This window comes from Notamacropus eugenii, chromosome 5 (genome assembly GCF_028372415.1).
Source record: "Notamacropus eugenii isolate mMacEug1 chromosome 5, mMacEug1.pri_v2, whole genome shotgun sequence".
Lineage (NCBI taxonomy): Eukaryota > Metazoa > Chordata > Mammalia > Diprotodontia > Macropodidae > Notamacropus > Notamacropus eugenii.
This window is the reverse complement of record NC_092876.1, coordinates 444056578-444071979: the sequence shown is the minus strand read 5'-3', so window position 1 is coordinate 444071979 and position 15402 is coordinate 444056578. Positions and strand designations below refer to the sequence as shown.

At 36.9% G+C, this 15402-nt stretch overlaps 1 protein-coding gene across 15 annotated transcripts in view; it reads right to left on the bottom strand.

The window, feature by feature from the left end:
- Nucleotides 1-15402, bottom strand: part of DMD (dystrophin) — a 2329373-nt gene that overhangs the window by 57429 nt on the left and 2256542 nt on the right. For all 15 annotated transcript variants that reach the window (XM_072616876.1, XM_072616880.1, XM_072616878.1 and 12 more), the window contains 2 exons: nucleotides 3981-4147; nucleotides 1229-1340 (listed from right to left, as the gene is read on the bottom strand). In XM_072616876.1, coding sequence (XP_072472977.1) covers nucleotides 1229-1340; nucleotides 3981-4147 — 279 coding nt within the window. The remainder of the gene's footprint in view (nucleotides 1-1228; nucleotides 1341-3980; nucleotides 4148-15402) is intronic.

Below are 15402 nucleotides of genomic sequence, written 5' to 3'. Positions count from 1 at the left end.
TAATGAGCTCTTCCTCTTTATCAGAAGAATGACAAAGTATTATTATTATAATAATCTTTTGTGAACTCTTTTCATGAAGGTGAGCCAAGTGGCAAAGATTGTAAAGTGAGAATGATTCATTTAATCTTAGAGCTGAATGGAAAGCCATCTATTTCAAATTCCCTTAGGATTATCCTTGTGCAATAAATAACCATCTTGCCTTTGCTTGAAGCCTCTAGTAATAGGAAACTCACTACCTTCTAGGGCAGTCTATTTTCATTTTTGGATGGCTCTAAATTCTCAGAACTTTTTCTTCATAATCAACCGAAAGCTGCCTTCTTGGGACCAAGTAGAACAAAGTACAATCTATCTTCCATGTGACAATCCTTCAAATATCTGAAGACAGCTATCACGGTCCCCCAAAGTGTCTCTGCTCCAGGCTACGCAGACTGACTAGACCATCTGTTGGATTCCAACTATAAATTTAAGAAATATTCCAACAATTCCACAGCCTCTGCTTGTATCTAGACATGGATCATCCAAACTGGATACGTTCAATTGTCCTCAAAAGAATTCTGGGTTTTTCTAATGACAAGCGAAGGAAGATCCAATTTACTATTCTAATTTACTTTAAAGAATGAAATACAAGCACAAAACAATAAGTATGGTTCTTCATTTAAAGGGAATTATGATTACAGTGAATCACATAATTACTGATATAATTCCTTAAGAATAAAAATCCCTTTCTGGAGTTTAGTAAATTCTGAGTAGATAATAACAGAACAAGTAAAATCAATACTTTAAAGTTTAGCATATTATCCAAGGTATTTAAATCACTATTTCAAGCCAGAGAGAATACATGCAATTAATATTGCAGATAGAAAAGCACGTGCACACATACACACACACTTTCCCTCTCTCTCTCTCACACACACACGCACACACTTTCCCTCTCTCTCTCTCACACGCACACGCACACACACGCGCACACGCACATACTTTCTCTCTCTCTCTTTCTCTCTCTCTCTCTCTCTCTCTCTCTCACACACACACACACACACACACACACACACACACACACACACACACAGAGTAAACTCCAATACTTAGTAAATTTTGGTCTGTTGCCCTACCAAGAATTATTAGCTCCTAAGTTTGGGAAAATCAAGTAATTTGCCCACCAAAGCATTACACCTATTTCATGAGACTGACTACACAGAACTGGACCAGGGACAGCAGCATCACTTACTGGCGTGCAGTATTCTACCATGGGGTAGTGCATTTTATGGCCTTTTGCAACTCGGCCAGAAAAGAAGCAGCTTTGGCAGATGTCGTAGTTAAAGTGCTTTAAGCTCCTGTACCTGGAGAGAGGAGAAAGAAAAAAATTTTCGTTTCTTCAAAATTTACCTTAAAAACAACTTGTCAGGGCCCCAATCTTGATAAAACTTTGTTCTGCGCTAATTTCTCAAAGCGATACAACAAATATAGTAATGTTACAGAGGAAGTATCAGAATTGCAAGAGATACAAAGGATCTAGTAAAAACCCCTTTTATTAAAGATCAAGAAATGGAGAACCAGAGAGGCAGAGTACATTCTAAAACAAGTGTTTTAATGACAAAATGAATCTAGTGTGATTTCCACAGCCCTGACCCATGTCCAAAATTCTCAATGATTTCAAAGATATATTTTTCTATAAATGTATCAAAGAGGAGGGAATCCGTTCTTATTTCAAATCTGTGGCAGTATAAGAATATTTTGGGTGAAATGGGAAAGCACTAGCAAACTATTCACTACTAGTCTACGACATTTCAAGACATACACCTTCTGTTCTTAGAACCAAAATTCACTAATTATTTTCTAAAAAAGTAAAGAAAAATGAAGGAATGCCAATGGCAAAAGCTAAAATAAAACAAAGCCTGTCCACTAAAGACGGACATGCTTTAATCATGCTTTCTGATAGACTGATTTATGATTCATTTTCCAAATACTCATTTTGCTAATTTCTGCTTTTATCATTCTCTCCCTCTCTCCCTTCAAAAATGTCTTAGTCTAGTACATACAAATAGCAAAGCAAACTCCAATAAAAGGCTAAAATTATGCTAGATTGGAGTAGTTATGTTTAAGTCTGAAGTGGTAGGTTTTTTTCCCTACCCTCAAAGCTAACATATTTCCTTCTCTCTCTCTCTCTCTCTCTCTCTCTCTCTCTCTCTCTCTCTCTCTCTCTCTCTCTCTCTCTCTCTCTCTCTCTCTCTCTCCCTTCCTCCCTCCCTCCCTCCCTCTCCCTATCCCCCCTCTCCCCGCTCTTCTTCTGTTTTTGAATTTTAAGTTGCTTTCTCAGATCTGAAGACTTTAGTCAAATCAAGAAAATTAATTACATTCTGCAAAATGAACAGAAAACCCCAGATATCATTTTGCAGAACAATAAGACATCCCTTTCACATTCCAGTATTTTTTTTGGAGGAAAAGCACAGAGAGGATTTCTAAATGATATATTCTAATAGAGAAAGGGGGGAAAATGAACTACTTGATGTTCTTTAAAGCATATATATATATGTATATACATATCTATTTAAAAGCATCTCCCTTATTGTTACTTTGTAAATCCTCCCCCACATTTCTGACTCGCTGGAGAAGCAGAGAAAGAAAAGGTAAGAAGTGCAACGCAGTCTCCTGCTGCATCCCCACCTGAAGTCATCATTCGTACCTGCCAGAAACCAGGAGAAAATGAGGGCGCCTTTGTGCCAGCGCAGCCTCCTCACTGTTGTCTATCTAGGCTTTCGAACGCTTTTGTAAAACCACCGGGTAAACAGCATGATATGCAGAAGCATAAATAGCGGTGCTAAAAGAACACCGTGAATAAAGAGCACCCCAAACCACACAAAGTAGCTATTAAGGAACACAGTGATAAAACAAGTCTAACCATAATTGAAAGAGAGTATTTACTTAGCTGTTAAGTGGATTCTGAACAGGCATACCAATATATAGCTATTTTACAACACAGTAGCTTATTCATTGCTATGGAAACCATGCTGTTGATCCAGATGTTGAAACAGATCAACAACATTCAGAATTAAGGAGTGAGGATTATTATGAAATAGCACAGTCTTTTAAAAAATAAAAAGATCCACAAAAAGGTCAAATGGCTGAAGAGTTTAAAGACACAAAAATTGCTATTTCTAAAGTACATCAGGTTTCTAAGAGATGTTCCTTCCTAGCTGTGTAAACTTGGGGCAAATCACTTAACCTTTCCTGACCTTGTTTTTCTCAACTGTAAAAGAAAAGCATTGCTCTAGACTCCAAGGCCCCTTTCTGGTGCTAACATTTTATTATTCATTCTTTTTTTTTTCCACTTTGAAATAAAAGTCTCTTGCTTGGTTTTTAAGTCTCTTGGCGAATTTTTCCTTCATTTTCATCCTTTATGTTCTCCTGGATAGCAATTCATGAAGATACTATCCAGAGAAGCCAATCAGGTATTTTTATGTATCAAGGATAAAGTTCTGTGATTACTGGAACAATTCCTGGTGTGAACAGCGGGTGAAAGGAAACTGGGTAAGTCGGACTGATAGGAATGCCCTTTCACTCAGCCTGATTTCCCTGTATAGAACCATCTCCTGACTTTGTGATGTATGGGGGAATGGTTCTTACATTAGACTGGGGGGAGGAGAGGCTGGAATTCGTTAGATTATCTTACATTCCTGTAAATGGATGTTAGAATTTTGTTCAGAAGGTCTTAAGGGGAACTACTTACATGCTACTTTGAAGGATGTGATTTCCTATTGAATGAGGTTCTGAAATAAGGAGTGAACAAGGACCAGAAAGGATAAAGAAAACACCTCCATCCAGATGAATCAAATTAACTCAGTGACTAAGAGATAACATGTCCTCCTCAGAACTTCCCCATGTCCACTTTGGTAACTAGAAAACCAACAGCTTCTGCTAGGAGGACACAAGATCTCCTAACAAATACAGTGAAAAAGGAGGATCCAGGATGTGTCTGATACCTGAATCCAATAATGGGGCACTCTTTGCAGATGTTACACTTCGCCTGGTGTTTGGCAGTTTCTGCAGCAGCCACCCTGTGCAGCACAGGCAGCCACACCATTGACTGGGGTTCCAGCCTCATCCAATCCAAGAAAAGAGCTGCTTCTATTTCTGGCTTATTGTTAGCCTGTAAGAGAAAAAGAAAAGAAAGAAAAAGAAAATTTGGGGAGGTAAAGGAAGAAGTCAGTCACAGGGAAATTGTGGGTTTTTTTAATTTTTCCTTTACATAAGTATGTACATGTAATACTGTTTTGCACCATAATGACTTCCCATAAAGCATATGGTGGAACAGTACTTTCTCCATACATTGTTAGGTCAACAAATTCTTTTACTCACTCTTCTTTACCATTCAGTGGTCCAAGTCAATGAATGCCCTTTCGTCCAGAAGTTTTCTCTTACGCCCTCCCTCTCCCAAGGCATTTGATTTTTGTTTCCCTTCCATACTTATGTGATGAAATGACTTAATACTTTGTATTTACTCTTGTGTGTAGCTGTTTTAATCTCCTTAGTAGTTAGAAGGCTCTTGAGGACAGGGACATTTTTTATTTGTATCTGAAATGCCTATTGGTTTATTTTGAAGGGTAGGAAGAATCTGGATCTGTTTTTCCATCAGCATAAGGAGTTCCTGGCATGTAAACCCTTATCATATAAGTCACACAGCTGTTAAGCGTTAGAAGCAAGGCTGGAATCCAGGCCTTTCTGAAACTATGTTCAACGCTCTATACTCGATACCTTGCACTAAATATGTTTAAGTTAATAAAGTTGTACTACAGATATCTCTGTGTGTCATAGACTACTGCTTCCTACTTTTGTGACCTTTGTAAGTCACTTCTCTCTTAGGTTCATTTTCCTCATCTATAAAATAAAGAGCTTGAGCAGTGTGAACTCTGGGCAGCTAGGTGATGAAGTGGATAGTGTGCTGGACCTAAAGTCAGAAAGACTCATCTTCCTGAGTTCAAATTCAACCTCAGACATTTATTAGCTATGTGACTCTGGGCAAGTCACTTAACCTTGTTTGCCTCAGTTTCCTCATCTGTTAAGAAATGAGCTGGAGAAGGAAATGGCAAACCACTACAGGATCTTTGCCAAAAAACCCCCAATAGTATCATGAAGAGTCAGATCCTCTGAAAAAACAATTAAATGACCTTTAAGGTGCCTATGGCCCCTTCAAGTTCTCAATCTATACTCCTAGCTTAACGATGGCAGAAACCCAATCTTTTCTCCAAACTCCATATAAGCCCCCAGTGTATTTACACATAGTTAAGTACTCAAACAGTTTTTTGGAACTGAACTGATTTGTTTCCAGTGTGTGGAGTTGACAAGGGAGACAGAAAATTTAGGTATTCATTGAACAATTAAATTAAAAAAAAAATCAATGAAATGAGAAGCCCTGAACAATGAAAACCACCAGTTCTAAATATATAATCTTATGATGAAAATCTGCCAATTGCTTTGGCAATATTCATTCTTCCTTCATGGAAAGTAAAGAAATTCACATGTAGTTGAACGATTAAGGAGCTACTCCAAATTTGAATAACCCAAGAATGAGATATCTAAGAGGCAACTATGCACAGCTTTGTAGTATTGTGGGGTTCACTGATCACTGCTGATAAAACAGCAACATGGTATAAAAAGGATATTTGATTTTAGTTTTCCTTTATATAAAACAGTAATAGAGTAAAAAAACAAAAACTTTTTTAACCATTTGTTTTTCACCCAAAATATCAACAGGGCAGCTAGGTGGTGAAGTGGACAGAGTGCCATGCCTAGTGTCAGAAATATTCTTCCTGATTTCAGATCTGGCTTCAGGCACTTTTAATTGTGTGACCCTGGGCAATTCACTTAACCCTATTTGTCTCAGCTCTCTTCTGTAAAATAAGCTGGAGAAGGAAATGGCAAACCATTGACTCCAGTATCTTTGCCAAGAAATGCAAATGGCATAAAAGAGTTAGACACAACTGAAATGACTTAACAACAAAATAATATCAAGTTCTAGTTAATAAGCATGTATTTAACACTCATATTCAAAGCATTATATTATCTACCTTTAGTGCATAATCAATAAATTTTTAAAAAATCTAAGTCCTTAGAAACTAATCCAACTTCCCATATAACGTGAGAATTCCATCATGCCTTACAGCCTCTCTGTTTGAATACTTTCAGGGACAAGGAATTTACTACCCAAAATGGCAGCCCAGGATGGGATAAACACTCTCTTAAATAAGGGGGTTGTTAGTATTGAAAGGAAATTAGGGTCATAAACTCTTGGGTGGGATTGTGGGTTGGAATCTTAAGTAAGAAGTCATTGGAATGAGAGGCAAGAGGTAAACAGCAAGTTTACACACAGAGTTTTTCATTGCCCACCTGTTTACAGAGAAGCCTAATCTTAAGAATACTATAGATAGCCAGAGCCCACTAATTAACAGGAAACTTCATTTTTTTTTTTTAAAGAAATTTGACCCTTCATAAAAACTGAATTTTTCTAGGACTGAGACAAAAAGAAAAAGAGGCATGAGGAACCAAAAGGATGAGAGGGTATGTTCATGTTTTTCTGGGTGTTTCATGTTATATTTTTAATTCTCAGGGAAAATAATGAACAAATAAGTCTAGGTCTTTCAATGTGTGCTAGCTCTTTTAGTAAGTAGCCATACAGTGTTAGTAATGAAACTGAACCAGATGCTCATATCACAAAGTGTCCAAATTACTCTTTATCTCCAATATAGGCCATTACTACAGAATTTGGGAGGACCGGGAAAGAATGGCAGGGAAAATTTAGAACAAACATTCAATTTTTGAAAACTCTGAATAGTCAATAAGTTCTTCCCTATGTAGCCAAGGTTGAAATGACCTATAGGGGCCATTCCACGGAGTGTGCAGTTGGAAATTCCCTCGAAACTTCTGGAGATACCAGGTAATTCATAAATTGTTGCTTGGGTTTATTGGGGAGATTAAGTTCGAGGTTATTTCCAGGTGACTCAGCTCTGAAAGGTCTTGTCACTTTGGTATGAGACAGAAAATTCTAAATGGTCTCTTGGTCCTCCCCATAGGTAGTAGGGGGGTGGCCCACCAAATTAAAGTAACAACTGACATGGACCTGTCAGCCAATTCAACCTCCTCTACATTTATACCTAACTGAAATGTCCATCCCTAACTTCCCAAACCATTTCTTATTCTTTGTTCTGAAAATACATATAAGAAATCTAATCCTCCTTTTGCAAGATAGCCCTACAAATATTTAAAACCAACTTTGAATCATTCATGTTTTCTTTTCATTCGGTTAAAGACATCCCTTATTCCTTCAACTATGTTGCATATTCCCCAAAGTCAAAACCAGAAAGCTCCTACATATACCAAAAGAAAGAGCTTTTTTATATAGGACTTTTCTATGAATATCGTCCAATTTGAGACCTTATAACAACCCTAGGAGGTAAATGCCATTAGTATCACCAATTTATAGTTTTGGAAACTGAGGCAGATAGCGGTTAAGGGACTTGTTCAGGGTCATACAATTAGTTAAGTGTCTGACGCTACATTTGAACTTAAGTCTTCCTGATTCCAGGTCCAGAGCTCTCCTCACTATGCACCTAATGGGGGATGGCAAAAGAAACTGTATGTAAACATAAGGTGTACCATAAGAAACGCTGAATGTGAAGAATTCATATGAACTGATTTACAGTGAAGCAAGCAGAAGCAGGAAGATAATGTACACAATGAATGCAACAATGTTGACGTAAAGGACAAAAATGATAGTATTACAAAACTAGAGGAGAGAAGATTTATTTTCTTTCCAGAGGCAGTTAGTTGGCAAAAGTGGACAGAATTCTGGGTTTGTAATCGGGAAGACCTTGGCTCAAATATGACCTCAGACACTTAATCAGTTGTATAACCCTGCAAAAGTCCCTTAACCTGTCTGCCTCAGTTTCCATAACTGTAAAATGGGGATAATAATAGCACCGACTTCCCAGGATTTTTTATGAAGATCAAACATGATAACACTTATGAAGTGCCTGGCACATAGTAGGCAATTAATAGATGCTTATCCCTATCCTTTCCATCTCCCCTTTGCAGAAATGGCTGCACTCCCAATGAATGTGCAACATGAACATATTATATTGTCAGATCCCACTGATGTATTGGTTAGTTTTACTGAACTTTTTATTATTCTTTGTTAAAAAGGGATGGCTCTCTCTGGATCATGGAAGGGACTGAAGGATTTAAAGTGAAAGTAAAGATAATTCAAAACCAATGGGTATCAATGTTTTTTTTAAATTTACAGTACTTACGCTTGGCTCTAATAATTCAAGGCATTTTAAATTAAGAATAAAATAAATTTACTTTTAGTTTAAAAAAAACCAAATATGATATGTCTTTTGGACCCTTGGCCATCCCAACTATACCCTCTGGCACCATGCTAACTTGTCGATAACCTTCTCAAAATATGATACCTAGAATTAAGTAAAATAATATTTACAGGGAAGCTAGCATCTCCTGGTTCTATTAATATATTAGCATCATTAGTACACTTCATACTCTAGACCAGAGTTGGGAAACCTGCAACCTTGAAGCCACATGTGCTCTTCTAGGTCCTTGAGTACAGCCTTTTTGAGTGATTCCAAGTTTCACAGAACAAATTCTTTTATTAATGGGATTTGTTCTGTGAAGTTTGGATTTGGTCAAAGGGACACACTTGAGGACCTAAAGGGTGACATGTGGCCTTGAGGCTGCAGGTTCCCCAATCCCTACCTAGACTTAGGTGAAGTATATACTTATTTAAATCATCTACTTCATTTTTAACAAACTAAAGCACACAATCTACTCAATAGAGCATTAGACTTGGGAGTCAAAAAGACCTACATTCAAATCCTGCCTCAAACACTTAATAAATGTGTGACCTTGGCATATTATTTACTCTCTATGTCTCACTTTCCTTATCTGTATAATAAGGGTGTTGAACTCAATGGCATCCAAGTTTCCTTCTTAGCTCTGAATCTATATTTTCATGATGTTATGCTATGTCTTTTTTATCTTGTATTTTTTCAATAGTTTTTGGTGGATTTTATTTCTTTATTTGCAAAAAATAGCTACTATGAATTCTGCAATACTTTTAAATGAATTTGTATTTTTTATCAGTAATAACTACGTAATCTGCAAAAGAGTAAAACACACATGTATTTTACTTTTTAACTATTACATCCATTTATGAAATAATAAAAATACTGTTTTACACTTTAGCCTACAGGAGGCAAATACCAGCTTTACTGGATTTTGTCTGATGAAAAGAAAGATAAGGAGATGACATTTGATGGACATGGGCTTCCTACAGTTGCATCCTGGTCCTAGACCAGAAATCAGTGTTACTGCCAATATGACAGTATATTCAGGGCTGATCAAACCTTTGCTGGTTTGGTTCTCCACAAATTAGAGAAAACTAAGCTGGAACAAAGACAGTTAAAAATTTAGAGAGAATACCTATGAACAAAGCTTTGAGAAATGGGTTTTTTGGCCAAAGACACAAGAGGGAAAAGAAGGACAGAAGGAGAAACTTAATAACACTTCTCAGTTATGTGACTGTTTCTTAAGGAGCGGATGGTAACCAGCTGTTAACACTTTTCCACTGAGGACAGAACAAGAAGAAACAGGTTTAAGTAACAGCATGAGGAATTTAGGTTGTTATCCATAAATAATTTCCTGACACTGAAGGTTGTTAAACATTAGAATGATTTACTGAGGGAGACAGGGGAATCTTCTCAAGAGAACCGGCAGATTCTCGCCTACTTTTGATGGTGTAATTCTGCCTGAAGGCAAGATGGTAGACTCCTCAAGGTCCAGTCCAACATTAGATCAGGATGTAAAGATCTCATTTATTTACAACTATTCACTGGCACTAAGTAATGGAACTAAAGACCACCTCTGTCTTTTATCTTTCATTTTTACATAAATTGCTTGGCAGAATAGCCAACAATTTCTCTCTTTGTTTGATAGCAACAGCATTTTCAAAAATCAAACATTTTGAAGCAAGTTTAAGAGAAATGAGACAGACAGACACAAACAATCAAAGTTAGTTACTTTGAACTAAATTATGATCATTTCACTGTATATCCCTGGGGAAAGAATGATATACACCAGTAAAACAATAAGCATTCTCTGACATAAGCAATGTGTGATATGATCATATCCCTTGTGCCATGGCCTGTCCCAATCCCTGAGACATTCAAGATCCATTTTTATTGTAGGAATTGGCAACACTTCTACCCACATGACCACCTTCAGTTTCTTTTTTCTGTTGACTATTACATTTCCCTTCCCTTCTGCAATGGTCTGAGGGTGATGGATAACTTGATGACAATGTCTGCTTATCTGGGAGCTCCGTGCCAACTGCTGCATCAAAGAGGCCACAATTCACAAAAGGAAGCACCAGGAGTTAGCACTACTACTGTGATTGTATCTTTTCTGTGCCAGGGAGAATATCTAGACATGGAGGAAGCTAAGATAGAAATACCACTATATAGTGACGCTTCTAGTTCAGAGGAAACAAACTCACCAAGCAATGGTAAGAACCAGTTATAGTAAACAGTATGGTGATAAGAGACAAATGTATCTAAATCAATTAATCAACATTTATTAAGTACCTACCATGTGCCAGGTATTTTGCTGAACACAGGATTCTAAAAATAATGTGATCCTAACATATGGAATTTCGAATTTATAAGGCAAATCACAGAAATAATCTCATGTACATTTATTTGACAAATGAGGCAATGGAACCTTCTAGGGTGAAGTACAATTTGGACTCTCTCAGTCTGTTCAATTTAGCCCAAATTTTATTAAAAATATGATATATACATATATTATGCATTGTGATACACTACTCTAGGTGTCAAAAATACAAGGACAAAACAAAAATAATCTTTGAGGTCAAGAATCTTACATAATTTTGGGAGAGACTATCCCTGGATCAATACAGGACCCAAGCTACAAATATCTAGAAAACTGGTAGCAGAATATTTAGCTTCTTCCAAGGCTCTTATAGTTTTAGTTCATGGAGTAGGAGGTGAGGAAAAACAGTTGGGCAGTCTTTTAATATTTTAAAAAGAAGTATAAAATGATTTATTCAAGAGGTGGTATCTAAAAGTAGCACTTTGTTATATGGTCAAGGTGAAGCAGCAAGGAAACCTTGAACAATTTAAAATAAGTTAGAATGGAAAATAGGAAAATAGTTCGGCTGAGAACAAAAGAGAAAAGTAATAAAAAATAAATAACCTATTCCTAGATTTGATATCATGCTTTGAACAAATGTCAAAACTTATTAACAAGTGGACATGAATATACTGAAATTTGTATTTAGTTGATCTCAGTCCACTTAGGCAGGTATATTGCTTCTGTAACAATGCCTAAGTGATCTACTGTATATATTTTACTGATAGAAAAAAAGGCAAATTCTGTCGAAAAATATACTGAATTCAAAAACACAGACCAAAAAGAAATGAGCTGCTTGACCAATAATTCTACCCTTCCTAATCATATACATTTATATACAGTGTTGTGTTAGTGAGCTTTAATAAATGCTAATATCCATTTCACGTTTTAGTCATTATTGACAGCTAATGATATTGGCAGATGAAAATCCATTCACTCTACGGAATTCTTCTGTAAAAGCCCAGCACTTGGAAAGTTTAGCAATATTTAAATTCATCAAAACTAATTTTTTTTACAGCCTCCATACAGGAAAATTTAAAACTACAAGGAATATAAACTAGTCAGGGTCAGACAGTCTAGGACAGACAGCTCTCAAGTTGTTCCCTGGGATGCAATTACATCTTCTTTAACAACCTCTAAATCCAGGAAAAGCACCAGTGAAATATTTCACATGAGAGAAATTTACATTCAAATACAACATAAAAGTAGTAACAAAGATAAGTTGTAAAGAATATTAATGATCCTTTCCATCCTAACATTGCCAGTTTTAATAATGAACAAATTAATTAGTGACACACAAAAAAAATCACAAAACTGCACTCTTTTTCAATCTTATAAATTCACACAGGAGGAAGCATTCCTGTTTTGCTTTTGATTTTGAGTTTTGTTATTTTAGACATAAGGCACTTATTTTTACTTTAAATTGCCCCCTCGCCCAAAATATTAAAAAACCAAGACTTTTGCCCCCTTATCCCATCATTGATCATGCTTCGTTAAACCCTAACTTTGGATTACTCTCACCATTTTCCCCCTTCACTCCTGCAGCTGAACAGAGCTGGGAAGAAAATCATGCAACTGTACTGACATCACAAATTTATATTACATGATCTCCACTGTGCCTGCACTGCAACACATCACTCCATTTACCACCCAAGTTGATTCATTAACCCACTCCTCATAGATATTCCAAACCTCTTTGACCCTTACTCCCTCAAGCATCCCATCCCTGAGTCCTCTTTTCACCCTCAGCTGAGAATCTCCCTTCATACTTCACTGAATTGGGGCTATTTGCTGAGAGGACCCCATTCTCCTCTCATCTCGAATTACTCAAGACATCTCTCCTTTGTCTCCTTCTTCACTCTTGCCTCTTGTGAAGAGGGGGCCCTTCATCTGATCTAGATAAACCCCTCTATGTGAACCTCTGATCTCATCCCCACAAGTCTCCATCAGACTGATCACATCATCATCCCCACTCTATCTTCAGTTTTTCTGTAACTACATGTCTCTCTGATCTTTAATAATTCTCATTTGATTCAGTCATCCCTGGTAGCTAAAATGAGAAATCTTTCTTCCTCTTAGCTAAACTCCCTATCAGATTCTGAGTTCCTTGAAGGCAGAGGTCAGGTTTTCACTTTTCTTTGTTTTCCAATTAGTAGAGTGCCACCATCAGTATTCAGTTTTGGACATTATTTACTACTCCCTCCTCCTAAATACTCTCTCCTGACTTGGCTTTCCTGACCCTCTTCTCAGGGTCTTTTTCTACTTATGACCACTTTAAAAAAAAAAAAAGGAACTTGCTGTATTGAAATGTAAATAAAATAAGTGTAATCGACTTGAGTGGGAATTCAATAATTGTTTATAATGAATCATTAAAAAAGAATTGATCAGCTGCTCTGCTTTTAGCGGAGAGAGACCTCCAATAGAGGGCCATGTCATCCCCAGTGTGACCACCACTTCTTAGCCTCCTTTGCTGATTTATTTAGGATCCATCTCCCCCAGCCCCTTAGCATGAATATTCTTTAACATTTGCTTCTCAGTCCTCTTCTCTTCTTAGCCTTTCCCTGAATTGAGTTATCTTTATGAAGATGACACCCAAATTTACATATGAGCATTTGTTATATATGTTAAATATGTATGTGAATGTTTAAAAATGTATATGGGACTATAGGAAATGACAGAAACTTACATTTCACTGTCTAACGTTCTCTTTACTCACACGTATATTATGGTCCAACAGGTAGTTATTAATGTGAGATATCCCCATGTACTTCTGACATCTTGACATGTCTAAAACAGAATTCAATATCTTCCCAAACTCACCCTTCTTTCAAACTCTTTTCTATCTGCTGAAGTCACCTAGGTTTATAACCTTAACAGGTATTCCTGAGTCTTCCTTCCTCCTGGATCCAAGCAGGTCTTCATCATTCTACCTCCTGAGATCTCTTGAATATGTTTTCTCTCTTTCCACTTTAGCAGTCAATACCACCTCCTACCTGGGCTCCCCAGTGCTCTGGTCACTTAGTCTCCAAACAATCGGTCCTCCAGAGCTGCCAAAATAGGCACACATTTGATCATCCTCCCTTCAGTGGTTTCCTACTGCCACTAGCATAAAAGACAAACTCCTCAGCCTATCAAGGTCCTCCATAGTCAAGTTCTGGTTTAATTCACCTTACTTCATACACCCCATGCTACAGTCAAACTTGGTTTTCTATCTTGTGCTACCAGACATCTGCAAAAGACAAACCCCAAGCCTAGAATGCTTCTGGCCTCTTAGAGCTCCTTTGCCTTGAACAAAACAGGTGCTTAATCAATACTTGTTGCACCAAACCAAAGATTCATTCAAATTCATTCATTGAAAACAAACAATCCATTCTTTGATCATTTTAAAATAGTTGTGTATTCTAATTTTTACAAGTGGGGTCACACATGACATCCTTTGTAGTACAGTCTATTATCTAGTGAAAATCAGGAAAAAGTATTTTTCTCATGTTAGACATTCTATAAATGATTACAGTTAAAATATCTTCCCTCTCTTCTGTCATAATCATAGAATGGAAGAGTTGTAAGGGACCTTGGAAATCCTGTAATTTACCATTTTCATATTGCAGGCAAAGAAACTGAGATCCCAAGAGGTTAAATGACTTGTTGAAGATAGTACATTCATTTTATTTTTAAAGGCAGGTGAAACTGTAAACAGATCTCTTCAAGACTAGACAAGGACAAAACACTAGGGCATATGGAAGGGAGAGGGAGAAAAGAGATGCAGAGTACAGATGCAGAGGACTTCTCTGCCTTAGGGAAATAAGAGCTGACTTCATAAATCTTTTCATTCTCTAAGTTGTTTTATAGAGAGCCAGAATTGAAAACTATTACAACTAAATTTCCTGCTATTCCACTGATGCGCAGTAGAGGGTAGAAAACCATGCTAAGAAGTCCAGCTAAATTTCTCTTTAACCTTGGGAAGGGGAAGAAAGGAGAGGAAAGAACCTGCCCTTGAAAAAAACCAGTCACTCTGAATATAGACAAGCCTTGGTCCCAACACTCCAGAAAAGAGTTTAGGTGGAAAAAACCCCTAAAAAACCAAACAACAACCAAAAAATTGATACTACTGAGGAGGGGGGAAAGGCAGTAGTAGGTCAATGAAGCTAGAGTTGAAAAGATGCCCCAGCCTGAAAACCTCAAACAAAACTTAACAGAAAGCTTTTTGCCATTCTGCTCCCTGACATTCTCTGTCCAACACAATGTCTTCTCAAATATTTCTGCTCAGATACAATTTCCAGAGCTACTCATACATGTGCTGCTACCACAGGAATAAGCCCATAGATTCCAAGAGGAACTACACATAACACTGACAGAAATTTTTTTTTGTTTGAAATAAGGCTTGTGAGGCCAAAATCTGTCAGAGAAAGACAAGAAATCCCACATTTTTCCTTCCCAAGAGCTCTCCCAGAATTGCAGTATTTTATTTAATATTCTGAAGATAAAGAGAGAAATAGGAGGCCAAGGTTCACTATTCTAAATTTTAATAAAAAAAAATCTTCATTGCCAATTAAAGATAAAATCAACCCAAATAATAACAAAAGGTGATTTTGAGAAATTCATTTGCATTTTCAAGGTCAACTATTCTGACTCTAATATTTCTGCTATCCCTGACTAATAATTAGCTAATTAACATACTGATCCTAA